General features: G+C 46.6%; 1 protein-coding gene across 3 annotated transcripts in view; it reads right to left on the bottom strand.

Annotated features, from left to right (window-relative positions):
* Positions 1 to 4001: 4001 nt before the first annotated feature.
* The window catches only part of MAPK8IP2 (mitogen-activated protein kinase 8 interacting protein 2), a 106857-nt gene continuing 83675 nt past the window's right edge, over positions 4002 to 27183 (bottom strand). For all 3 annotated transcript variants that reach the window (XM_063926627.1, XM_063926629.1, XM_063926628.1), the window contains exons 9-12: positions 25452 to 25562; positions 22737 to 22807; positions 10658 to 10756; positions 4002 to 6064 (exon numbers count right to left, since the gene is read on the bottom strand). In XM_063926627.1, the coding sequence (XP_063782697.1) occupies positions 5992 to 6064; positions 10658 to 10756; positions 22737 to 22807; positions 25452 to 25562 (354 nt within the window). In that variant the 3' untranslated portion in view covers positions 4002 to 5991. The remainder of the gene's footprint in view (positions 6065 to 10657; positions 10757 to 22736; positions 22808 to 25451; positions 25563 to 27183) is intronic.

Genomic DNA, 27183 nt, shown 5'->3' with positions numbered 1-27183 from the left:
CACCAAGTTTCCATTCTATATAGTAGTCTGAATGCCCACATCTGTCCGAATATATTTGACCAACTTAAACTCAAATGGGAACAAGACATTGGCCCAATTGCAGACGACCAGTGGCTACAGGTGTTGAGCTCACTTAAATACTCTACTCAATGTATCAAATATCAGCAGGTTTATTTATTTGTTCTGCATAGGACATACAGAACTCCAGTTTCTTTGTATAAAGCAGGCCTACGGCCTGATAGTACCTGCCCCAGATGTGGTGCCCTTGACTCTACTTTTTGGCACCTATTATGGCTGTGCCCCACAGTACATGCCTTTTGGGAAGCAGTTTGGGCGGACATTCTGCTCACTGAACCTACGCTGCCCCCCCTCTCTCCTACTGTATGTATGTTTGCGCTAGACTTAGAGGAATGCTACTGCCCGGCACTATACAAATATGTTCTTTGCCTGACTACCTTAGCTAAGGTGATTATAGCGCGTAACTGGTTTGCTCCCTCTTCCCCCAATGTATACAACTGGCGAGCCCTAGTAAATGAGGTGTCAGGACATGAGAGGTTTACACATAGGTCTAGAGGGACCCTACCCCATTACTTCAGCAAGTGGGATAGGTGGAATACCTCCCATCTGGCTGCAGCTGGGGCACTATTCTCTGACTAATTGAGGCTTCATATTTGAATTTGCGATGTTGCCGTGACACTTATTATCTTTTTCCATGTGACACTGTGACACAGATGGTATTAATTACTGTATTTTTCCTGTAATTTTTTTTTTTTTTTTTTTGTTTGTTGTTCTGGTTTTGTTCTGTATTTAATGTTGTTGTTTTTTTTTTTTATCTTGTCCCTGTGAAAAACTCTAATAAAAAACTACACAAGTAAAAAAAAAAAAGAATCAAATAGACCTGCATGTGAGCTGTGTGTTGTGCAGAAGCCTGCAGGGGTCAGTGGGTTACTGTGTAAATAAATGGTTGAAAGATAGAAAAAAAAATGAGTGGGTGCTACCTCCCAAGTATACCCCAGGCCTGCCCTGAAGCTTGGGGCTATCCCCCGCACCCTTGGATGGTGGGTGTGATGTTGATTGTGTAAAAATCAAATTTAATATTGTCCATTACAGTGGGACTGTAGATCCCAGCAAGCCTGCCCTGTATGCCAACATTTGGATAACCAAAAGTGCCAGCATGTCTGGAGAGTATAGGGCCCGCTGGCACCCGTACCACCATTGTAAAGAAATATTTAGAAAACGACAAGACACACACTATGTTTTAACCCTTTAATACACACTAAAGCTCCATACACACTGGGCGTTTTTGCATGCAGGCCAATCTAGCAGCAGCGATAGCGATGCACGGGGCTGCGCATCGCTATCGCTGTAAGGGGTACTCACGGAGTGATCAGGCTGATATTCTAAGCAATCTAGTCAGATTGCTTAGAATATCGCTCCGTGAGTACCCCCCTTAATAGAGTAACAATGCATACCTCCCAATTGTCCTGCAATAGCGGGACGGTCCCATGTTTCTAGATGGTTCCACTGCCCCACCCACAAGACACTGTGGGGAGCACATACTGCCGGAAATCCTAGTGATAGCCCAGCATCTTAGAGAGTGCTGGGGTTGTCCCCACAGTGACAGGAACAGGGCTTTTTGCAAAGCTTTAACCCCTTTCCCCAAGGCTCTGCCCCCTTTGCAGCCAAGCGCATGCAGGGTCCTGATCCAAGAACTACAAATGTTGGGAGGCATGACAATGTATAATTTGAGCTCACAGACTAGTATCTGACAGAAGAAAGGGTGGGGCACTCGATAGTGGGGTCCACCAGAGAATTCTCCTGTGGGGTAGTCCAACCCCGCTGTTGGGGTCCTTGAGGAGAAGAGTTGCCGTAAGTTACAATATATGAATTATTGTATATTATTTTAGTTTCTACTTTTGTCTTTCTATCCTCCCCTTTGTATCTTAAAATTGTACAATTATATAGAAAATGTAAAAGATAAAGATGATAATAAATTATTTATGTATTAAATAGGAGTAATATGCAGCACATACTGTGATATAGATATATATAGATATATATATATATATATATATATATATCACAATATGTGCTGCATCACTATTTAATGCATTTATTATCTGTATAATAAATGTATTAAATAGTAGCAGTGACATAATATTTTATATAAATGCTGCAGAGTAAGAATGTTTTCAAAAATACAAGTGTTCATACCAGGTGATAATGATCAATATTTTCACATTTGGTTGAAACACAGTAATTAACTGAAACAGAAACAGCTGTGTAGGAGACTTAAAACTGAGTGAGGAGCAGCCAAACTCTGCAACAAAGGTGAGGTTGTGGAAGTTTCATGTCACCATGGCAAAACTGAGCATAGCAACAAGACACAAGGTAGTTATACTACATCATCTCTCCCGGGCAAAGATTTCAAAGCAAACTGGAGTTTCAAGATTTGCTGTTCAAGGTCTTTTGAAGAAGCACAAAGAAACGGGCAACGTTGAGGACTGTAGACACAGTGGTTGGCCAAGGAAACTTAATGCATCCGGTGAAGGACACATCATGCTTACTTCCCTTCGAAATTGGAAGATATCCAGCAGTGCCATCAGCTCAGAACTGGCAGAAACCAGTGGGATCCAGGTACACCCATCTACTGTTCAGAAAATTCTGATCAAAAGTATTCTTCATGGAAGAATTGCGGTCAAAAAACCATACCTTCGACATGGAATTTATTCTGCAGCAGGACAACAACCCCAAACATACAGTCATTGTCATTAAGAACTATCCTCAGCATAAAGAACAAGGGGTCCTGGAAGTGATGATATGGCCCCCACAGAGCCCTGATCTCAACCTCATTGTGTCTGTCTGAGATTACATGAAGAGACAGAATGATTTGAGCAAGCCTACATCCACAGAAGATCTGTGGTTAGTTCTCCAAGATGTTTAGAACAACCTCCCTGCCGAGTTCCTTCAAAAACTGTGTACAAGTGTAATTAGAAGAACTGATGCTGTTTTGAAGGCAAAGAGTAGTCACACCAAATATTGATTTTATTTAGATTAATCCTCTGTTCATTAACTTTGCATTTTCTTAATTGATAAAAAAGAAACTATCAACACTTCTATTTTTGAAAGAATACTTACTGTGCAGAATTTTAGCCTAAAACATTTGCACAGTACTGTGTGTGTGTATATATATATATATATATATATATATATATATATATACAGTACATATGTGTGTGTGTGTGTGTGTGTGTGATACTGTGACACATTATTTGGATAATGTTGGGGCACTGAGTTTAATTCCAACCCTAGGCTGTATGTATATGGAGATTGTATGTTCTCCACAGGGTCACATTGGTTTCCTCTCAGAGTCCAGAGCTATTGCTCTCTGACTACAGTGGTTTGAGGTAGGGAAATTAGACAATAATCTCCTCATTGTTCCTCTATGCTTGCACAATGCTGAGACAAATGTTAGCGTCTTATGGGGGTGATTTCGAGTTGATCGTGACCATAGACATGCGGGAAGACGCCCGGCACAGGGCTATCCCGCCCCGCATGTCAGTGCCGCCCCCCGCAGAAGTGCAAAAGCATCGCACAGCGGCGATGCTTTTGCACTTTAGGAGTAGCTCCCGGCCAGCGCAGCTTTAGCGTGCTGGCCGAGGAGCTACTCGTCGCTCCCCGGCCCGCAGCGGCTGCATGTGATGTCACACAGCCGCTGCGGGAAGCCCCCCCGTACGGTCCGACCATGCCTGCGTTGGCCGGACCGCGCCCACGAAACGGCGGCTAAACGCCGCCATTTCCCCCCCCCTGTCAATCAGGCAGAGGCAATCGTAGCGCAGCCTTCGGCCGTCTGGCATGCGCTGGGGCAGTTCTGACCCGAACGCACCGCTGCGATAAACAGCATGCGATTCGGTCAGAATGACCCCCTATGTCTGCACTCAAGTTCTATACCACATATTTCACATCAAGTGCAAATATACAAATAAACCACACACTGCTGATACAGCTCAATTTTTTTTTTTATTTAATGCTGAAAGGAAAAAATGAGCCATGACATGAAAAAGATATGATATATGCCATTATCCAGTATCATTGAATATCTAATATCGGCTCCCTAATGTTTACTGAGCTGACATATAAAGCCATTCTTGGAGCAAAGATCAGTGCAGATTATTAGTCTTCCGATCACTGCAAAGGTTACAACTGCAAATGTCACTTGGTCACTTGTGGATATGTGTGTTCTCATATGGGGGAATCTGACAAATCTGTACTGTACTTGGGCATACGGATTGTCTTTGCCTACTTATATGCAAGAATTTTACTTTCTGTCATTCATTTGTCCCCTTTGCTTACACAGAATAACCTCACTATCTGCATGTGAATGCCCCCGAGTAACAATATACAATATCTCCACAAAGACAACAGCATTTCTCTTCTTCACAATAATGTTATTATGACTTTCTATATAATCCTGTCATATGGGCCTTGATATAAAGCACTGGTCGGCAACGTGTGAGACTCCAGCTGCTACGGAACTACACATCCCAGAATGCCCTGCCAGTGTTTTGTTGTGAGGGCAATGTGGGATGTGTAGTTTCCCAGCAGTAGGAATGTTATACATTACCTCCCCTTGATATAAAGCATGGATGAGGTGTCTATACACCTACTGTACAGTATTCTCATTCTCCTTCTGTTGTATGGTCTGGATCTTCATGCCATTGGCCAGCCCACTTCCTGGCTGACAAAGGAAGGTCGTGCTAGAACAACAGGAGGGAATGATCTGCAGGTTCTAGTATGATGAAGCATTGAGCTGCTGATATCTAACAAGGGATGCGGCGATTGTGAATTGAGCTGCAGATCTCTAGTCACAGGTCAGGGTGCTGGCTGAGGCAGCAACTAAAATATCGCTCCTCTCACCATTTACACAAAATATCATACATCAGTGTATACTGTAATAGCAAACATTGCCACTATTCATTATGATATCTACCAGCAACGTAGAAACAACTAATTTAGACAAATGTCAGCAAGAAAATTAGCATTCTTAAATTAATGCCCTATATTTTGCTGCCCCCCACTCCCATTTCTTGCTGCCGGAGAGAGCTGTCTCAGTCTGTCACATTGCAAAGCCACCCCTAAGCACTGTGTATGACGCTCAGGATGGGATTCAGTTTACGTTTATGAGAAACCATAACCGAATGATGAACCACAGAACACTGGAAGCAAGGGGACTGCTAAAGCAGCGGGCTTGTGGAAATGCAAGAGGCAATGGAGCCAGAAGCAACAACCTGTACATCACTGAAATAAAGGAATATTAATAGATACATAAGCTGCAGATCGGTCTGATCATATTTGGTTAAAAAAGACACACCTGTCCATAACCAGAGCGACTGTCTGCAGAACTGCTTAAGAAGAGATACTCTGCAGAGAATGGTAAAGTCATGCTCTGCTGGTTTGTACTAGGGATGAAACTAACGACAGACTCTCTGCTGGACTGCAGGTGCTGTAGGCATTGGATAAAGTATTATGTGCAACAGGCTCATTTTATTCTGCTTGTGCGGTGCATGAAAGGGGTCAACATGGTGCTCTGCAATCCATAGCATAACAGACTTTAATATGAGATATTCTGCAGCATAGGGCAGGGAAAAGTTTAAACCTACATGCTCTCTTGTCAGAAGCAAGGAAGGAGTTATTTTGAGATGCTCTGTGAACGGAAGCAGGGATATAATTAAGGGTGCTCTGAAGTCTAGCTGTGAGAAGAAAGAGAGAAGACTTACAGTAGAGTCTCTGCAGTCTACATGTAGGAAAGGGGTTAATGCGAGATGCACCATAGAAATTTTATGATCCTTACTAAAGATTTTGTGATTAGGGATTATCAGGATTCATGCAGGCTCACTGCCTCTGGTGTCCTGGCTGAGTGACAATGACATTGAGATTTGTATATATATATTAATACCCCTAGCTCCCCCAATAATATCTACAGCCCCCTGGTTACTCCAAGTAAATGTCTTCCGTGGGGCAACTGAACTCCACATGTTCCTGATAGAATTCCTGGAAAGCGCGTCTGGAAAGAGAGGGAAGAAAGAGAATGAAGTCACTTCTTGCACTATACCAGTTGTCATTATAACATGTCATGTTGAGGACATCTATTTAAAACTATTTTTTTTATTTAACATTTTGTAAAATATCAATATTTTTAAACATCAGTGACCACCGATCATCGGGACATTGTGACATCACAGCTTTTCCCTGGCAATTGGAAATGTCACAGAGTACGCATCACGTCCATCTACTTTCAGCGGGAAATGTCCCAGAGTGCGCATTAGGTCCTTCTACTTCTAGCGGGAAATGTCCCAGAGTGCGCAACAGGTCCTTCTACTTCTAGCAGGAAATGTCCCAGTGCACACATCACGCCCTTATACTTCTAGTGGGAAATGTCCCAGAGCGAGCATTATGCCCTTATACTTCTAGCAGGAAATGTCCCAGAGCGCACATCAGGTCCTTCTACTTCTAGCGGGAAATGTCCCAGTGCACACATCACGCCCTTATACTTCTAGCAGGAAATGTCCCAGAGCGCACATCAGGTCCTTCTACTTCTAGCAGGAAATGTCCCAGAGCGCACATCACGCCCTCATACTTCTAGTGGGAAATGTCCCAGAGCGAGCATTATGCCCTTATACTTCTAGCAGGAAATGTCCAAGAGCGCACATCAGGTCCTTCTACTTCTAGCGGGAAATGTCCCAGTGCACGCATCACGCCCTTATACTTCTAGCAGGAAATGTCCCAGAGCGAGCATTATGCCCTTATACTTCTAGCAGGAAATGTCCCAGAGCGAGCATTAGGTCCTTCTACTTCTAGCGGGAAATGTCCCAGTGCACGCATCACGCCCTTATACTTCTAGTGGGAAATGTCCCAGAGCGAGCATTATGCCCTTATACTTCTAGCAGGAAATGTCCCAGAGCGAGCATTAGGTCCTTCTACTTCTAGCGGGAAATGTCCCAGTGCACGCATCACGCCCTTATACTTCTAGCAGGAAATGTCCCAGAGCGAGCATCACATCCTTATACATCTAGCGGGAAATGTCCCAGAGCGCAGCAGGAAATGTCCCAGAGTGTGCAACAGGTTCTTCTACTTCTAGCAGGAAATGTCCCAGAGCGAGCATTATACCCTTATACTTCTAGCAATGTCGCAGAGCGAGCATTAGGTTCTTCTACTTCTAGCGGGAAAAATCCCAGTGCACGCATCACGCCCTTATACTTCTAGCAGGAAATGTCCCAGAGCGCGCATCACATCCTTATACTTCTAGCGGAAAATGTCCCAGAGCGCTCATCAGGTCCTTCTATAGCAGGAAATGTCCCAGAGTGCGCAACAGGTTCTTCTACTTCTAGCAGGAAATGTCCCAGTGCACGCATCACGCCCTTATACTTCTAGCAAGAAATGTCCCAGAGCGAGCATTAGGTCCTTCTACTTCTAGCGGGAAATGTCCCAGTGCACGCATCACGCCCTTATACTTCTAGCAGGAAATGTCCCAGAGCGAGCATTATACCCTTATACTTCTAACAGGAAATGTCCTAGAGCGAGCATTAGGTCCTTCTACTTCTAGCGGGAAATGTCCCAGTGCACGCATCACGCCCTTATACTTCTAGCAGGAAATGTCCCAGAGCGAGCATTATACCCTTATACTTCTAACAGGAAATGTCCCAGTGCACGCAACACGCCCTTATACTTCTAGCAGGAAATGTCCCAGAGCGTGCATTAGGTCCTTCTACTTCTAGCAGGAAATGTCCCAGAGCGCGCATCACATCCTTATACTTCTAGCGGGAAATGTCCCAGAGCGCTCATCATGTCCTTCTATAGCAGGAAATGTCCCAGAGTGCGCAACAGGTTCTTCTACTTCTAGCAGGAAATGTCCCAGTGCACGCATCACGCCCTTATACTTCTAGCAGGAAATGTCCCAGAGCGAGCATTATACCCTTATACTTCTAACAGGAAATGTCCCAGTGCACGCATCACGCCCTTATACTTCTAGCAGGAAATGTCCCAGAGCGAGCATTATACCCTTATACTTCTAGCAGGAAATGTCCCAGTGCACGCATCACGCCCTTATACTTCTAGCAGGAAATGTCCCAGAGCGAGCATTATACCCTTATACTTCTAACAGGAAATGTCCCAGAGCGAGCATTAGGTCCTTCTACTTCTAGTGGGAAATGTCCCAGTGCACGCATCATGCCCTTATACTTCTAGCAGGAAATGTCCCAGAGCAAGCATTATACCCTTATACTTCTAACAGGAAATGTCCCAGAGCGAGCATTAGGTCCTTCTACTTCTAGCGGTAAATGTCCCAGTGCACGCATCACGCCCTTATACTTCTAGCAGGAAATGTCCCAGAGCGAGCATTATACCCTTATACTTCTAGCAGGAAATGTCCCAGTGCACGTATCACGCCCTTATACTTCTAGCAGGAAATGTCCCAGAGCGAGCATTATACCCTTATACTTCTAACAGGAAATGTCCCAGAGCGAGCATTAGGTCCTTCTACTTCTAGTGGGAAATGTCCCAGTGCACGCATCACGCCCTTATACTTCTAGCAGGAAATGGCCCAGAGCGAGCATTATACCCTTATACTTCTAACAGGAAATGTCCCAGAGCGAGCATTAGGTCCTTCTACTTCTAGCGGGAAATGTCCCAGTGCACGCATCACGCCCTTATACTTCTAGCAGGAAATGTCCCAGAGCGAGCATTATACCCTTATACTTCTTACAGGAAATGTCCCAGAGCGAGCATTAGGTCCTTCTACTTCTAGCGGGAAATGTCCCAGTGCACGCATCACGCCCTTATACTTCTAGTGGGAAATGTCCCAGAGCGAGCATTATACCCTTATACTTCTAACAGGAAATGTCCCAGAGCGAGCATTAGGTCCTTCTACTTCTAGCGGGAAATGTCCCAGTGCACGCATCACGCCCTTATACTTCTAGCAGGAAATGTCCCAGAGCGAGCATTATACCCTTATACTTCTTACAGGAAATGTCCCAGAGCGAGCATTAGGTCCTTCTACTTCTAGCGGGAAATGTCCCAGTGCACGCAACACGCCCTTATACTTCTAGCAGGAAATGTCCCAGAGCGAGCATTATACCCTTATACTTCTAGCAGGAAATGTCCCAGAGCGAGCATTAGGTCCTTCTACTTCTAGCGGGAAATGTCCCAGTGCACGCAACACGCCCTTATACTTCTAGCAGGAAATGTCCCAGAGCGAGCATTATACCCTTATACTTCTAGCAGGAAATGTCCCAGAGCGAGCATTATACCCTTATACTTCTAACAGGAAATGTCCCAGAGCGAGCATTAGGTCCTTCTACTTCTAGCGGGAAATGTCCCAGTGCACGCAACACGCCCTTATACTTCTAGCAGGAAATGTCCCAGAGCGAGCATTATACCCTTATACTTCTTACAGGAAATGTCCCAGAGCGAGCATTAGGTCCTTCTACTTCTAGCGGGAAATGTCCCAGTGCACACAACACGCCCTTATACTTCTAGCAGGAAATGTCCCAGTGCGTGCATTAGGTCCTTCTACTTCTAGCGGGAAATGTCCCAGAGTGCGCATCACGTCCTTATAGGAGGGATGCCCTCTGTGCCTTCCAGTTGCAGTTTTGTTGGAGAGTGAGTTTCTAGGCACATTCTGACCTTCCCAAATAATAACCCATAAAACACATAAATATGACATGTAATAAAAGGTGGTGCAGATTTCCCCTTACCCTGCTTATTGATTTGCTGTAACGCAATACCATAAACTGGGACTGCAGTGTGTGGGGCAAGTGCAATTTCCAAGCTAAGAAACTTTGCACCATATTGCTCTGGTCTTTGGGGGTTATTCAGAGTTGGTCACTGATTTTGCTATTTTAGCAAAATCTGCGACCACTAAAATGTGTGGCGCCACCCCGCGATGCGATCGCAATTCAATTGCATTGCAAAAACTTCAAAGAGAGGTTAAGCTCTGCATACGTAGCACCGCCGCCATGTTTCTGGTCACAGGAAATGCGGGCGACGTCATCGGCCGGCCCCAAAAACGGGCATGCACACCTGTGTTTCCTGATGCCCTCCCCCTCAATGCCGCATCACTGCCTGTCAATCATAATGCATTAACATCCTTCCGGGATGCAATTGCATAATGATTGGCGCATTTGCAATTTTCGGGACTCTGAGATCAACTCTGCATAGCCCCCCTTATCCTTAATGATGGTAACAAGGACTAAGGGCAGGATGTCCAAGGTCAGCAAGGCCCTTCTCATGTGTGCACTGACCATTTTGTCTGTGAAGCAGTTTATTGATTGTAACAATAACAGTTTACCAAAACTGGAATAATAACTAAAATGAAAGCATTCTTAATAATAGTGATAGACAAACCAAAACTTTTCCTATTTGCCATTTTTATTGCAGGGAAAATTAGTAGTCAGACATTCTGCAGGTCTATGAAGTGGAAGATGTTGGACATTACTCACAAGAATTTATCTTCTTATATAATATGTTATTTATCAGTACAGTGCATCTACCTCCTCTTATGTAGTACATAACGGAACTGCACTAGTATTTGTACGTGCCAACAACTGATATGTATACATAATGGAACTCTAGCTGTGCTCTGTGTGTGCATCATACTCACCCCACACACTCAGCCACGCGTCGCATTGAGTCCTGGGAGACAAAGACATGGCACGCAAATCGATTCAGGACAGGGTGTTTTGTGATGAAGCCAAAATAACTACAGGAGAAAGGTGAAACACTTTGAGGTTAGAAATCATACAGGACAGATAGGCAGACAATGATTTCTTAAAGACCATGGGCAAGCGGTACCAAAATATGAAGAGGGAATAATTTAGATAAGGGGTTCTCAACCTTGGATATGACTATCCCCATACATACTTGCTGTGATATTCAGGGGTATGGTGCAAACAAGTTCTGTAATGGTGTGGCGGGGGACATTCAGATAATAAATAGACACAGGGCAAGCAGTGCCTAGAGATCTCTACTCCTAGGCATTACAGTAAGGCAGGAAAATACAGTGACATGATCACCGGTGTTTCTACATAAAAGAGATTATCTGGAGTTAGTGGAATTCAGATTATTTCTGACGTCAGCCAATGATATTGTATGTTAACACACACTTGCCACAATATCCCCCCCCCCCCCCATTCAAATCCACAGTTTGCTGCATTTTACAGTTGGGAGCTAGACCACCATGAAGCCCACTTTTTTTGGATTCAAGATAGACATGTTACAATTAAAGTACCCCTACTTATAGCACGCTGGAGCGAGTTCTAATGCTTGTTATGAAAAGAAATGTTAACAACAGGTACCTCAAAGGCTCCTGTAGCCTTTTACTGAAACAAATAAAAGAGACACATTTTGTCCCCAGGTGGCAAAGTGATGATACAAATTGGGAATTAGTTTTCCCAAAGTACAGGTCATTAGCAACTATTCAGACATCTTGGCCACTCCAATCACTGGACCTCACCCTTTACAACTTTTGGTTGTAGGTTTTTTTTGAAGAACCAGGTGTATTAGGAACCAGGTGTAACATAGAACCAGGTGTATCATACAGTACCATAGACATGCTGTGCTGGCTACTTTACCCAGAGGCAGAACTCTGGGAGGCAACGGAGTCATCTGCCGCCGGGCTCCTGCTCTGAAGGGGGGCACCTCTCCTCCTATTCTGTGACACCATTGAATTAAGTTAATTGATAGCTGCCGCTGTCTTTTCAGTGGCCGACTTCCTCACTGGTCCCTGACCCTTACAAATCACACCCTCTTTATTATACACATTTTACAAGTGTCACACCCAGGATTAGAAACCACAACCTATTACACACACACACACACACACACACACACACACACACACACACACACACACACACACACACACACACACATTTATCTTGATATAGGAAATAGGGGGGCACCAATATTTATCTTGCCTCTGGGCAACTGGGATGAACTTACGCCACTGACTTTACCTGACATGCTTTGCTATAGAGAATGCTTTTCTTCAACTGGAAACTGTTGTTTACCACAATGGAGGACACAATGAACTGTTGTAGTGCTCTTAAAGTGACTTCTGTCGCCACATCACCATCTTTTGTTGAAATTTATAACTGTAACTTTTTTATCAATAAATGACAAGGGAAATGTTAATCAATGGATCACGATCCCATTACTGGGTCTGGTGATGTCTTTTCCTACCTCTCAAGTCACCTCAGAACTTACCTGTATGTTTGGCGTCCCCTCTAGTGGTTCCCGTGGCTCTGTCTTATGAGCGCTACCATGTTAGAATGACATCATATAGGCATTTGGCCAATCAGCTTTAGGCAGTCACATGGACAGATGGTCCAATCATATGAACAGATGCCCTATATAACAAGACTACTTCCAGCACAACTTCTTTCCATTGTGGATGAAATGTTTGGCTCCAGTCTAGTGCTGTGACTTCCTATAGTCCCAGCCTGCTGATTACTCTCTGCAGATTCCAGCCTGCTGATTATCTCCTGCAGTCTGCTATTTACTTCTGTAAGTTAAAGTCTGCAGTATTACTCCTGCAGTTTTCTACTGCTCTATCCTGCTTTTCAGCCAGAACCTTCTGGCCTTCATGCAGGCTAATTCCATATTAGTATTCTTCCCCAACACTGCTTACACCAGTTCTCCATAGCCACAATAAGAGCAATATAATAAGGCCTGCCAGCTTCCACAACCCTTACCACTACTAACCCTAGAGACCCCTCCTAGGGTCATTATAGGAATCATCTGAAGGGAATACATATGAATTACCGGCGGCCAAGATGCCGGCTGTCAAAATACAGACAGCAGAATCCCGGCCGCCAGTATGCCAGCAGCAGGGCGAGCGTTAGAAATCCCCTTGTGGGTTCGCTGCGCTCGCTTCACTGTGGGCACGGTTTTATTCTCCCTCTATGGTAGTCGTGGTGAGAGAACGAACCAGCACACAACAAGAGGATAGCAACGCTAATCACACCTTGAAAATAGGGACAGCAACAGCAGACCCAACTACCAAGACACAAGAACAACTCTTGCTGGAAAATAACCAAGCACAGAGGCGGGTGCCCAGTATCCCCTATGGACTACGAGAAAAGGATTTACCGGTAGGTATTAAAATCCTATATTCTCTAACGTCCTTGGGGATACTGGGATGGTCTTAGTACCATGGGGAAGGTCCAAAGCTCCCAGACCGGGTGGGAGAGTGCTGAGACCCCCGCAAAACCGATTGATCAAACTGAAGGTCCTCAGTAGCCAAGGGTTCGAACCTGTAAGACTTAACAAACATGTTCAAACCCGACCAAGAAGCTGCCTGGCATAACTGCAAAGTCGAGACACCCAGGGCAGGAAGAACCCAACGACCGTTTGGAGTGGGCCTGAACAGACCCTGGCAGCGGCAAAGCCGCCGAAGAGCCTGTTGGATCGTAAGCCTGACCCAACATGCAGTAGACTGCTTCAAAGCAGGACAACCTATCTTTGAAGCATCATAGAGAACAAAAAACGAGTCTGATTTACTGAGACGAGATGTCCTCTTGACATAAATCTCCAAAGCCTGTACCACGTCCAAGGACTTTGGTGTAACAGACGTGCTAGTGACAACTGGAACCACTATCGGCGAATTGATATGAAATGCAGACACCACATCAGGCAAGAATGGTTCTGAGCTCCGCTCTATCCTCATGAAACACCAAAGAAGGATTCTTACGGAATAAGGCCCCTAATTCCGAAACACGCCTCACAGAGGCCAAGGCCAACAACATCATAGCCTTCCACGTCAAATACTCCATGTCCACTTTGTGGAAAGGTTCAAATCAATCCGATTGGAGAAAGGTCAGAACCAAATTAAGATCCCACGGCGCCTTGGGAGGCACAAAAGGTGGTTGAATATGGAGGACACCCTTCAAGAACGTATGGACTACTGGGATGGAGAACAGCCAATTTTTCCCTGGAAGAAAAGGACAAGGCTGAGATCTGAACTGTTATGGATCCTAAACGTAGGCCCAACACAACAGCCTGCAGGAAGTGCAAGAAACGTCCCAGACGAAAATCCACAGCAGAATACTGTCGACCCTTACACCAAGAGACACATGACTCCCATATGCGATGGTAATGTTTCAACGCGACCATCTGCTCGGCTTGGATCATAGTTAAGATAACCTTGCCCGGAATCTATTTCCTGGCAAAAACCTCCCAATCAACTTACATTCCATTAAACGTAGCCGTGGTAAGTCTGGATAGACCAACGGCCCTTGTTTTAAGAAGATCATCCTGAACTGGCAGAGACCAGGGGCCTTGTAGTGACAATGCCAGGAGGTCTGCATACCAGGACCTGCGGGGCCAGTCTGGGGCAATCAGAATTGGCTGAACTGTTTTCCATGAAGTCCTTCGAGAACTCTGGGAATTAGAGGAATTGGAGGGAACAAATACACTAACTGGTAAATCCACGGCGTCATCAGAGTGTCCACTGCTGTGGCCTGTGGATCCCTTGTCCTGGCACAGGAACACAGAAGCTTCTTGGTGAGCCGAGAAGCCAACATGTTGAGTTGCAGGTAGCTCCACCGATGAAATATCTACTGAAACACTTGCGGGTGGAGGCCCCATTCTCCCGGATGCAGACCGTGTCTGCTGAGGAAGTCTGCTTCCGAATTGTCTAACTTCGGAGGCTCCCAACCGTTGTCAACAGAATCCAATCCTGAATTCCAAAGTGTCGACCCCCCCAACAGGTGGGAGATCTGCAACCACCATAAGAGGGAAATCCTGGCTTTTGGTGAAAGGCATATCATCTGGCGCATGTGCATATGACCTGACAATTTGTCCAGCAGATCCAGCTGGAATGGTCGTGCATGGAATCTTCCGTACCGAATAGCCTCGTAAGAGGCCATCATCTTTCTCAATAGGCGTATTCAAAGATGTACTGAGATTTTGTTCGGCTTCAGAATGGAACGAACCACCATCTGAATTGCCTTTGCCTTGTCCAGAGGAAGGAACACTTTCTGAGACACTGTGTCCAGAATCATTACCAGGAACCGAAGCCTCTGCGTAGGTTCTAGGCGGGATTTCTGCAGATTGAGAATCCACCCATGATCCGTGAGAAGTCGTATTGTATGGCTGATGCTTTTCATCAACTGTGCTCTGGACATAGCTGTTATGAGGAGATCGTTCAAGTATGGAACGATGTTCACTCCCTGCTTGTGGACTTGTAGCGACATCTCTGCCATCACCCCTGTGAACTCCTTTGGTGCCGTTGAGAGACTGAAAGGCAAGGCCTGGACCTGGTAGTTACTGTCCTGCAGTGCCAACTGTCACAATCCTGACTGTAGGTTTATATTTGGTGACTTACCCCTGCCATCTGCCCTGGATCCTGTGTCTTTTCACTCACGGAGTTAAACAGCTTGTCAGCACTATGAGTTTTCCTGAGTTCTCTGCCTGAGAGGTAATCAGCTCCACCTGTGGTGATCTCCTGTGTGAGGCTGAATTCAGTAATCTAAAAGCAAGCATCCTGTGTTTTGCAGAAGTCCAGGCTTCAGTGTTCTCTTGGCCTGCTAGGCCTCATTCTACATCACAGCCTTGGCTAGAGTAGTCACATGACAGTGACATCACCTAATCCTGCCCACCAATCATCAAGGACCAGGAAGTATAAATCAGGAGGCTGAGTTGGAATCTGGGCCAGTTCCTTGTGTCACATACAGCCTTGTGTGGGTCTTAAGCTGAGCTCCCTAAAGGTAACCTTTGTACCTAAGTTCCTGTGGAAACTCTGTTCCCTTGTTACCGTTTGGTTTATTTGTGTGTTGCCATTTGATTTCACCATTTCCCTGAGTCTCAATGTAAAGGTACAGCTGCAATGTTTCGTCTTAAAGGCACAGTACTGAATTCCGTGTTCTCCACTGAAAACCACAGCTGTCGTGTTTCAGTTTTACTACTGTTGTAGTTGGGATCTCCAGGGCTCAGTACCTCGTACCTCAGCATCTCCGTGCTTCCAGCATCTCCGTGCCTCAGCATCTCCGTGCCTCAGCACCTCCGTGCTTCCAGCACCTCAGTATCTCCGTGACTCAGCATCTCCGTGCCTCAGCACCTCAGTGCCTCAGAATCTCCGTGCCTCAGTACCTCCGTGCTTCCAGCACCTCCGTGCCTCAGCACCTCCGTGCCTCAGCACCTCCGTGCCTCAGTACCTCCGTGCCTCAGTACCTCCGTGCTTCCAGCACCTCAGTATCTCCGTGACTCAGCATCTCCGTGACTCAGCATCTCCGTGCCTCAGCACCTCAGTGCCTCAGCATCTCCGTGCCTCAGTACCTCCGTGCTTCCAGCACCTCCGTGCCACAGCACCTCCGTGCCTCAGTACCTCCGTGCCACAGCATCTCCGTGCTTCCAGCACCTCCGTGCCTCAGCACCCCTACGCACCCCAGTGTCTCTACGCACCCCAGTGCCTCCACGCACCTCAGTGCCTCCACGCACCTCAGTGCCTCCACGTACCTCAGTGTCTCCAAGCACCTCAGTGTCTCCAAGCACCTCAGTGTCTCCAAGCACCTCAGTGTCCGCAAGCACCTCAGTGTCCGCAAGCACCTCAGTGTCCGCAAGCACCTCAGTGTCTCCAAGCACCCCGTGCCCTTTAGCACAATTATACCTGGTATTCTTCACTGATTCATCAGTGCCTTTCCAGTTCTGTCTTTCAGGAGACCTTCAGCATGCCTCCTGTCTGCCGACCTAATCCTGCATGAGGAGAACCTAGATTCGGCCATCTCTGCTGCGGTTCCTCTTCCCAGTCACCGGAGGAAACCCAGAGTCCACAGCATTTCCAAACCAGGTCAGTGGTAGTATTCACATAATCCTCCAGTCGCCCGCACAGACTTCACTACACCGGGTTCACAAAAACCTCAGTCATGACAGTAGGAACTGGCCACATGGACCCGGCCGAAAGTGTTAGTCTGACGCATGACCTCCTAAGCAATATTGCAGGACGCTTGGAAGGTCTGGAGTCGACTCAGCATCGATTGGCACAGTGTCTGCAGCGGAATTCGTCCTCCAGAGATTCTATGACCTTCTGCCCTAAGACTCCTGACCAACTGCAGATTTTCTACCAGATGTTACTACAGTTACAAGAACTTTTGCCTAGTATTCTCTCTGTGATGCCTGATCTCCTCAGGAATACTACCAACGTTGTTGATCCTGTTTTGTCCCATCCAGTTAATAGAGTCTCTTCCTCTGCGCAAGGGAAAGTTTTTCATCAGAGCTATCCACGGCCCAAGCTCTCTGAAGCTGAACGTCAGCGGCGTAAGGAGCTACATCTCTGTCTTTACTGTGGAAATTCTGGTCATTTTGTTAAAGACTGCATTCTTCGCAAGCCAGGTAATAGTGACAAATCTCAGTATCATAGTGCTCATGTCTACAAGTCATCCACAGTATCCGATCCTTCTGCTGCTGACGGGGGTATCAAGAAGGCTACTCTTCTGAGAGAGACTCAAATTTATGACTGGGGTCCGGTGGTTAAAAGACCTTATCCCAAGTTGGGTGTCCAGAGAAGAATGTTCAAGCCATTTACAGTCACAGAGGAGTCCGTGTCCACAGACCCAGGAGGGGCGTTTTCAGAGCGTCCAGCCCCAGGAGGGGCGTTTTCAGAGCGTCCAGCCCCAGGAGGGGCGTCTTCAGAGCGTCCAGCCCCAGGAGGGGCGTCTTCAGAGCGTCCAGCTCCAGGAGGGGCGTCTTCAGAGCGTCCAGCCCCAGGAGGGGCGTCTTCAGAGCGTCCAGCCCCAGAGAGTCTTCAGAGTGCTGCCCAGCCAGTGAGTCTTCAGAGTGCTGCCCAGCCAGTGAGTCTTCAGAGTGCTGCCCAGCCAGAGATTCTACAGAGTGCTGCCCAGCCAGAGATTCTACAGAGTGCTGCCCAGCCAGAGATTCTACAGAGTGCTGCCCAGCCCCGTGAAGAGGGGGCTCTTGCCTCAGCCCAGCCCCGTGAAGAGGGGGCTCTTGCCTCAGCCCAGCCCCGTGAAGAGGGGGCTCTTGCCTCAGCCCAGCCCCGTGAAGAGGGGGCTCTTGCCTCAGCCCAGCCCCGTGAAGTGGGGGCTCTTGCCTCAGCCCAGCCCTGTGAAGAAAGGGCTGAGCCCGTCCCGGTTCCAGCCGGTCCAGCAATACTCCAGGCCCTGCCTGGTCAATCCGTCCCGGTTCCAGACGGTCCAGCAATATTCCAGGCCCTGCCTGGTCAGTCCGTCCCGGTTTCAGCCGGTCCAGCAATACTCCAGGCCCAGCCTGGTCAGTCCGTCCCGGTTCCAGCCGGTCCAGCAATACTCCAGGTTCTGCCTGGTCAGTCCGTCCCGGTTACAGCCGGTCCAGCAATACTCCAGGACCAGCCTGGTCCGTCTCCTTTGGCTCCAGCCAATTCAAGTATCCTCGGATCCAATCCAGTCCTACTCGTCCAGCCAAAGCTTTCTTCAGTTTCATCCTCTAAGCCTGCCAAAGATAGTCCAAGTATCTCCTTCCGTAGGAATCCGACCATTCAGGTTGGTCATGTAGGAGTCTCTCCTAGCTCAATACTAAGTTCTCCGCCAAAGAATTTAAAGTTACAGTGCACTTCTAGGTCATTTTCAAACTGTGTATCTAAAGGAGATTCGTATTTTCCGTTAGACTTGGACTCAGACTCTGAATTTGATCCAGTTTATGATGCTACTCCTTTCCTGGGAGGTGCTGTTCCTTCCTGTTATGCTTCCATGCATGAAGAGGTTCCAGAATCACCAAAAAGCTCTACAGGTCTCTGTATGAAAAGTCCTCGTTATAGAACAAGATTTAATTTAAGCCTCAGTGGAGTGCTAGCTTCGAAAGCACAATCTTCTCGCACTACAAAACGAGGAGAGGAACCTTCTACAGTTTATTCCTCAGTCCTTTCGGATGAAGGAAATTCCAGTCTTGTCTATGATGGATGGTCTACCTGTTCTGAAGATGAAGATCAGGAAGACTTCTAAAGAATCCAGCTTAAGTTTTGTTCTGGACCCTCTGGTTTCCACTTTTTAGAAGCTTTGTGTACAAGTTATTCATCAAGTTCCTCTAAGATTCAAGATGGGTGTCCGGAGTCCACCCTTGAAGAGGGGGATATTGTCACAATCCTGACTGTAGGTTTATATTTGGTGACTTACCCCTGCCATCTGTCCTGGATCCTGTGTCTTTTCACTCACGGAGTTAAACAGCTTGTCAGCACTATGAGTTTTCCTGAGTTCTCTGCCTGAGAGGTAATCAGCTCCACCTGTGGTGATCTCCTGTGTGAGGCTGAATTCAGTAATCTAAAAGCAAGCATCCTGTGTTTTGCAGAAGTCCAGGCTTCAGTGTTCTCTTGGCCTGCTAGGCCTCATTCTACATCACAGCCTTGGCTAGAGTAGTCACATGACAGTGACATCACCTAATCCTGCCCACCAATCATCAAGGACCAGGAAGTATAAATCAGGAGGCTGAGTTGGAATCTGGGCCAGTTCCTTGTGTCACATACAGCCTTGTGTGGGTCTTAAGCTGAGCTCCCTAAAGGTAACCTTTGTACCTAAGTTCCTGTGGAAACTCTGTTCCCTTGTTACCGTTTGGTTTATTTGTGTGTTGCCATTTGATTTCACCATTTCCCTGAGTCTCAATGTAAAGGTACAGCTGCAATGTTTCGTCTTAAAGGCACAGTACTGAATTCCGTGTTCTCCACTGAAAACCACAGCTGTCGTGTTTCAGTTTTACTACTGTTGTAGTTGGGATCTCCAGGGCTCAGTACCTCGTTCCTCAGCATCTCCGTGCTTCCAGCATCTCCGTGCCTCAGCATCTCCGTGCCTCAGCACCTCCGTGCTTCCAGCACCTCAGTATCTCCGTGACTCAGCACCTCCGTGCCTCAGCACCTCAGTGCCTCAGCATCTCCGTGCCTCAGTACCTCAGTGCTTCCAGCACCTCCGTGCCACAGCACCTCCGTGCCTCAGCACCTCCGTGCCTCAGTACCTCCGTGCCTCAGTACCTCCGTGCTTCCAGCACCTCAGTATCTCCGTGCCTCAGCATCTCCGTGCCTCAGCACCTCAGTGCCTCAGCATCTCCGTGCCTCAGTGCCTCAGTACCTCCGTGCTTCCAGCACCTCCGTGCCACAGCACCTCCGTGCCACAGCACCTCCGTGCCTCAGTACCTCCGTGCCACAGCATCTCCGTGCTTCCAGCACCTCCGTGCCTCAGCACCCCTACGCACCCCAGTGTCTCTACGCACCCCAGTGCCTCCACGCACCTCAGTGTCTCCAAGCACCTCAGTGTCTCCAAGCACCTCAGTGTCTCCAAGCACCTCAGTGTCTCCAAGCACCTCAGTGTCCGCAAGCACCTCAGTGTCCGCAAGCACCTCAGTGTCCGCAAGCACCTCAGTGTCCGCAAGCACCTCAGTGTCTCCAAGCACCCCGTGCCCTTTAGCACAATTATACCTGGTATTCTTCACTGATTCATCAGTGCCTTTCCAGTTCTGTCTTTCAGGAGACCTTCAACATGCCTCCTGTCTGCCGACCTAATCCTGCATGAGGAGAACCTAGATTCGGCCATCTCTGCTGCGGTTCCTCTTCCCAGTCACCGGAGGAAACCCAGAGTCCACAGCATTTCCAAACCAGGTCAGTGGTAGTATTCACATAATCCTCCAGTCGCCCGCACAGACTTCACTACACCGGGTTCACAAAAACCTCAGTCATGACACCAACCTGAGGTAAACCTGATGAGGCGGCCATTTCGGTATGTAAAGATACGCATCCTTGATATCCAGAAATACCAGGAATTCCCCTTCCTCCAGACCTGAGACCAGACTTCATCTTGAAGTGGAACACTCAGGAGAATGGGGTCAGAGATTTGAGGTTCAAGATCGGCTGTACCGAACCGTACCGACCACAAACAGGCTGGAATAATAACCCCTGTTTTGGAGTTGAGGCGGAACTGAAACAATGACCTGCGTCCGTAATAGTTTTTGTATATCAACAGTCCAGTCATAGGCCCTCATTCCGAGTTGTTCGCTCGCTAGCTACTTTTAGCAGAAATGCAAACAAAGCTGCCGCCCTCTGGGAGTGTATTTTAGCATAGCAGAATTGCTAACGAAAGATTAGCAATTCTGCTAATATTAGCAGAATTGCTAACGAAAGCAATTTCCTTGCAGTTTCTGAGTAGCTCCAGACCTACTCCTAGATTGCGATCACCTCAGTCCGTTTAGCTCCTGGTTTGACGTCACAAACACGCCCAGCGTCCGAACAGCCACTCCTCCGTTTCTCCAGACACTCCTGCGTTTTTACCTGGCACGCCTGCGTTTTTTAGCACACTCCCTGAAAACGGCCAGTTTCCGCCCAGAAACTCCCCCTTTCTGTCAATCAGCAGAGCGATTGAAAAGCTTTGTTCGCCTGTGAGTAAAATAGCATAGTTTTGTGTAAATTTGCTTAGCGCGTGCGCCCTGCTGTGCATAAGCATGCGCAGAACTGCCGGATTTTAGCCTATTAGCAATTCTGCTAAAATTAGCAGCGAGCGAACAACTCTGAATGAGGGCCATAGGGGATAATTCAGAGTTGATCGCAGCAGCAAATTTGTTAGCAGTTGGCCAAAACCATGGTAATCATTCCGAGTTGATCGCTCGCTAACAGATTTAGCAGCCGTGCAAACGCTATGACGCAGCCCACTGGGAGTGTATTTTAGCTTAGCAGAAGTGTGAACGGTTTTGAGCTGCTACAAAAATTTTTTGTGTAGTTTCAGAGTAGCTCAAAACCTACTCAGCGCTTGCGATCACTTCAGACTATTCAGTTCCAGATTTGACGTCACAAACCTGCCCAGCGTTCGCCCAGCCACGCCTGCATTTCTCCTGCCACGCCTGCGTTATTCTTTGGCACACATGTGTTTTTCCACACACTCCCTGAAAACGGTCAGTTGCCACCCAGAAACGCCCACTTCATGTCAATCGACTGAAATGCATCGCCAGACCCTGTGCAAAACTACATCGTTCGTTGTGTCCGTACGTCGCGCGTGCGCATTGCGCCGCATACGCATAACTGCTGTTTTTTAGCCTGATCGCTGCTCTACGAACAAATTCAGCTAGCGATCAACTCGGAATGGCCACCCATGTGCACTGCAGGAGAGCAGATATAACATGTGCAGAGAGAGTTAGATTTGGGTGGGGTGTGTTCAAACTGAAATCTAAATTGCAGTGTAAAAATAAAGCAGCCAGTATTTACCCTGCACAGAAACAATATAACCCACCCAAATCTAACTCTCTGCACAAGTTATATCTGACCCACCTGCAGTGTACATGGTTTTGCCCAACTGCTAACAAATTTGCTGCTGCGATCCACTCTGAATTACCCCCTAAATGCATATGTGCCTGTGTGATCTAACATGGAGGCTCAAAACAGGTGTAGTGGAACTGAAAGCCCCCGACGTTCAGTTACATTTATAAAAAAAAAAAGAATAAAGAAATGAAAAAAGGAAAAAAACGATATAAAAACGTATTATTTTGATAACGTTCCAATAAGATTTTTTTTAAATATTGATAGCTAATAAGGCATGTTTCATTACATAGTTCCTGTGATCCAGAGAATGAACACACACGCCAGAGAAAAATGGAAAATGTCGGATTTTTCCTGAGTAATAAATAGAGCCCAGAGTCACATAACCCTAATGTGCTAAACATGAGACCCTGATGCACAGTCCTGTATTTTATTTTGCTCTAACATAATAAATATTTCTTACCAGCTGTTGCGTGGATGACAGCCGCAGAAGGAAATATTCTTCATTTGGAAAATATGGCTGCAGCGCTCATCCTGTAAAACAGTGCAAAGCAGCAGACTCAGCTATCAGTCATGCAGTTGCCATGGAGACATGAAACTACAATGATTAAGCTCTACAGAATATCTTGTCATCTGGTTTCAGTTAGTTTATTATATGTCGTTTTTTCCATAGATTTTATTCATAAGTTATGCTCTATGAGGTGCAGAAAACAAAATGAGTGAAGATAGTGGCCATGTAGAGCCTTCACCTGAGCATTCCGGAAACACTTTGCAGCCATGGCAAGGAATCTAACTGCCCCTCCCTCACCAGGTGGTACAGTATATGGAATAGGGCCTCAGTTTGCCAGAGGTACGGAATGTCGGCCCAAAATGGACATATTTTTAAAGTGGCAATTATTTACAAGGCATAACCAGGTTGGGTTTGTCTTGTAAATTATTGCTGCTTTTAAATACGCCCATTCTCGGCCAACATCCTGCACCTCCAGCAAACTCCGACCCTATTACATATACCCCCAATGGTCTGTAATGATTTACATGTAGATCAGTTCTGACATTCAAAAATCTGAAAATAGAAATGGGTCAAAGTGTAAGTCCCAAATATCTCTGGGAATCCTTCCTTAATACCATGAACTACTGATCCTGTCTTGTGATACTGTATGCTGTCTGTAAAATACTGTTCAGTTCTCTGATAACCTCTACAGGAGTCTGAATCTACTTCCAGTGTAGCAAATCATATATACCAGGGCTGGCCAAACTGGTCCTCGAGATCTACCAACAGTTCATGTTTTCCAGGCCTCCTGGAGATCTGTAGAAATGTCAGTTAGGAATGAATGCAGCACATCTTAATTAGTAATGACTACACCTGTGCACCAGCTAGGAGGCTGGAAAATGTGAACTGTTGGTAGATCTCGAGGACTGGTTTGGCCAGCCCTGATATATACTAATATTAACTGATATGAATGATCGGGATCGGTATGTGCTACCGCCGCATGGTATGCCGAATGTCAGGATACAGACATCGGCATCCCGTGCGCCAGTATGCCGGCAGGGGGCGAGTGCTCGCCATGCTGCGGGATTCACCCCTCTATGGGTGTCATGGACACCCATAGAGAGGGAATCACCTAACCGGTATTCTGCCAGCAGTATAGTACCCCAGTCGGGATCCAGGTGTCAGTATTGTGACAGCCGGGATCCCGATGGGCGGTATGTTAACCGCATAGCGAATGATTAATATGCAATGGTGTCCTGGTTTTAAATTGCACTTTAACTGGTTCCTCTCCATAAACATATGTGCTTCTCACTGACTGTTATTTACTACTGTTTATATCTTATAGATTTTTTTTAAGTGCGGTACTATACAGTGTATGAAGTGCAATGTTATGTATAACATCATTTCTATGTACGCAGGTCCGAGCTTGGTGTCTGCAGCAATGTGCTGGTGAGTGGATCAGTCTTGTCACATGCACTAGACATCAGTGCTTATCCCTGGTTGGTCCAGTTATTGGGGGTAGGTGTTTGGTGGTGGTGAGATGGAAGCAGGAGACAGCAATTCAATTGTGGATTGTATAGCAGAAGAAAGGAAGAAGAGGTACATGGGATATACAGAAATCTTAAGTATTGCAGAGACGTAGAGGCTGATGGAAAGTTGAACATACAGATGTAGCCATGCTCATCTTTACTGCAATACAGCAAGCTGCAATATGCCTTGCTACATGGCATGCTTGGCTGCGACTATTCGCAGCCGGCGTTGGCTCCATTAATTCCAAATGGAATTAATGGAGCAATCGCCGGCTGCGGTTCTATGGTTATATTCCAAAGGATGCAAAACCCTTATAAGAAATGCAATACAAGCGAATGGTGTAAAGCACTAAGCAACAATTTAGTGGATATGGAACTATAGAAACAAGATTACTGCTTTGTGGGTTACAAAATAAGGGAAGAGATAAGGGGATCAATATGTATCTCCATAACTTATAGCCACAGCAAAAATCACTAGTGGTTAGTATGGTGGCCAATCCCGGGATCGGCGGTATCCTGGGATTTTGGGCAAAAATTGCCCGTGATTCAATCCCAGGGATTTCGGTATTGGAAGTTCCCTTTGTTTTTGTCAGGGTTCATGCTGCGCAGCTTGACGCCAGCTGCACAGACCTCACAACGCCGCAGGCCGCAGCAAGTGGACCCTCCTACCCACCCATCCAGAGGATTGTGATTTGGCTAGGCTGAGCTGGACCGGGCTGTGGGGTGGGGCATTGAAAATAGTTAATTTCCACAAAACACGCCAATCCCGGGTATCCCAGGATTGATAATTTTTAAATCCCAATTCCTGGGATTAAAAAAATGGCCCGGGATTGGCCACCCTAGTGGTTACCACTAGAGATCATATGAATACACATAAATTGTCTTCTACTAGCAGAAATATTCTTAAAAAATGTATTTGATGAAACATCTATAACATTTCATTATATATATAAATGGAAATGATGATATAACACTGAAGGATATGGCATGAAAATGTGTTATGCACTAAATACCTCTCTTACTATATAAACAATTGCATGAACTTTTTTAATGTAATTCAAAATTAGCATACAGTTTTCATGTTTAAAAAACACCTAAATTATTTTAATAACTAAGTAATTTTCACTTTTATTATCAAATAATCCACATAATGATTTACCTCTGGCCGGTCATTTCCCCTTAGAATGAGTTTGATACCACGCAGAGAAATCTCCAGTTCACAGCTAGCTGGTGGTCGCAGGTGCACCGTCAGCTTCCTAGCAGTTGCAATCTGGTTGTGAAATGAGACATAACAGTAATATAATGCTCTATCAAATAAGAGCCAAGCATACTACTTTCTACATTTTGCCATTATATTGGAAAGTTTGGTGATGGTACCCTGTATAAGGATTGTGGGCTTCTTATAGTTGAATGCATGTCTGATGGGTTATTTATTACAATACAGCACACATAAAACTGGAATCTTCTCCTGTCTCCAAAGGCAGCCCCACCTCCCCTACAATCCTCTCCCTCCAGCCATCCCACCTTGTGCTCCTTACCCTCCACCACACACAAGGAAGTCCACTCCCTCGTCTTATCCTATCTCCCCTCCACCTGCCCCCTGGACACCCTCCAACCTCCTACGCTCCCTCTCCCCCACTACCTGCTCCCACTTTGCTTAACTCTTCAACCTATCACTCTCTACCAGCATCTTTCCCTCACCATTCAACTTGCCTCACCTATTCTTAAAAAACGCAACCTTGACCCTTCCTCACCTGCTAGCTGCAGCCACATCTCTCTTCTCCCGTTCACCTCCTACAACTTGAGCAGCTGGTATACAACTGTCTCACCAGCTACCTGACAACGCCATACTTGATTCTCTTCAATGGTGGATCTTCAGTGGATCATCCTCTCTTTTTTCGCATCCTCCAAAACATAGGCCTCTCTAGCGCTGTTCTTGCCTGGTTCACCTCCTATCTCACTAACCGCCCCTTCTCGGTATCTGCCTCTGGCTCCACCTCACCCCCCTTCCTTCCTCCCCATCAGTGTCCCCAGGGTTCTATCCTTGGACCCTTCTCTTCTCCCTGTACACCTCTTCCATGGGTGTGCGCATAAGCTCCTCTGGCGTTCAATATCACATCTATGCCGATGATACGCGGCTTTACCTCTCCTCTCCTGAACTCTCCCCCTCTATCCTCTCTCGGGTATTCAGCTGCCTCTCAGTTATCTCCCACTGGATGTCTGAGCACTCTCTGAAGCTCAACATGGACAAATATGAACTCATCTTTTGCCCATCCAAAGCCTCCATCCTCCCAATATCTCTATCAATGTTGACAACACCATAATCTCCCCCATACCGCAACTCCACTGCTTGGGCATAACTCTGGACTTCTCCCTTTTCTTCTCCCCCTACGTCTAATTTCTGGCTCAATTCTCTTAGTTCCAGCTAGGCAACATGGCGTGCATCAGGCTGTTCCTCTCCCAGAGTTTGACTAAACTTTTTATCCACTCACTGGTCATCTCACAGCTTGTCTATTGCAACATTCTCTTCACTAGCCTCCCACGCTTCCATCTCTCTCCCTTCTGATTTGTTCTCAACTCCACAGCTCGACTCTTCCGCCACTCCATATCTGACACTTCCCTTCGAAAAAATCTGCACTGACTCCCATTTTCCTACAGAATCCTCTTCAAACTCCTCACCCCCACATACAAGGCCCTCTCTAACTCCACTGCTCCATACATCTCCAACCTTATCTCCCTACGTACTCCCTCCCACCATCTCCAGTCAGCCAATGACCATCCACTCTCTTCTACCCTAGTCACTGCATCCCATGCGTGGATCCAAGATTTTGCCGGTACTACTTGAACGAGCACCCTTACTCTATTAGACTCTCATCGACCATGCAAAGCTT

Source organism: Pseudophryne corroboree, chromosome 6, assembly GCF_028390025.1.
Source record: "Pseudophryne corroboree isolate aPseCor3 chromosome 6, aPseCor3.hap2, whole genome shotgun sequence".
In the NCBI taxonomy this organism is placed as follows: Eukaryota; Metazoa; Chordata; class Amphibia; order Anura; family Myobatrachidae; genus Pseudophryne; species Pseudophryne corroboree.
Note: the sequence above shows the minus strand (reverse complement) of the source record. Positions and strands in the feature narration are given on the sequence as shown.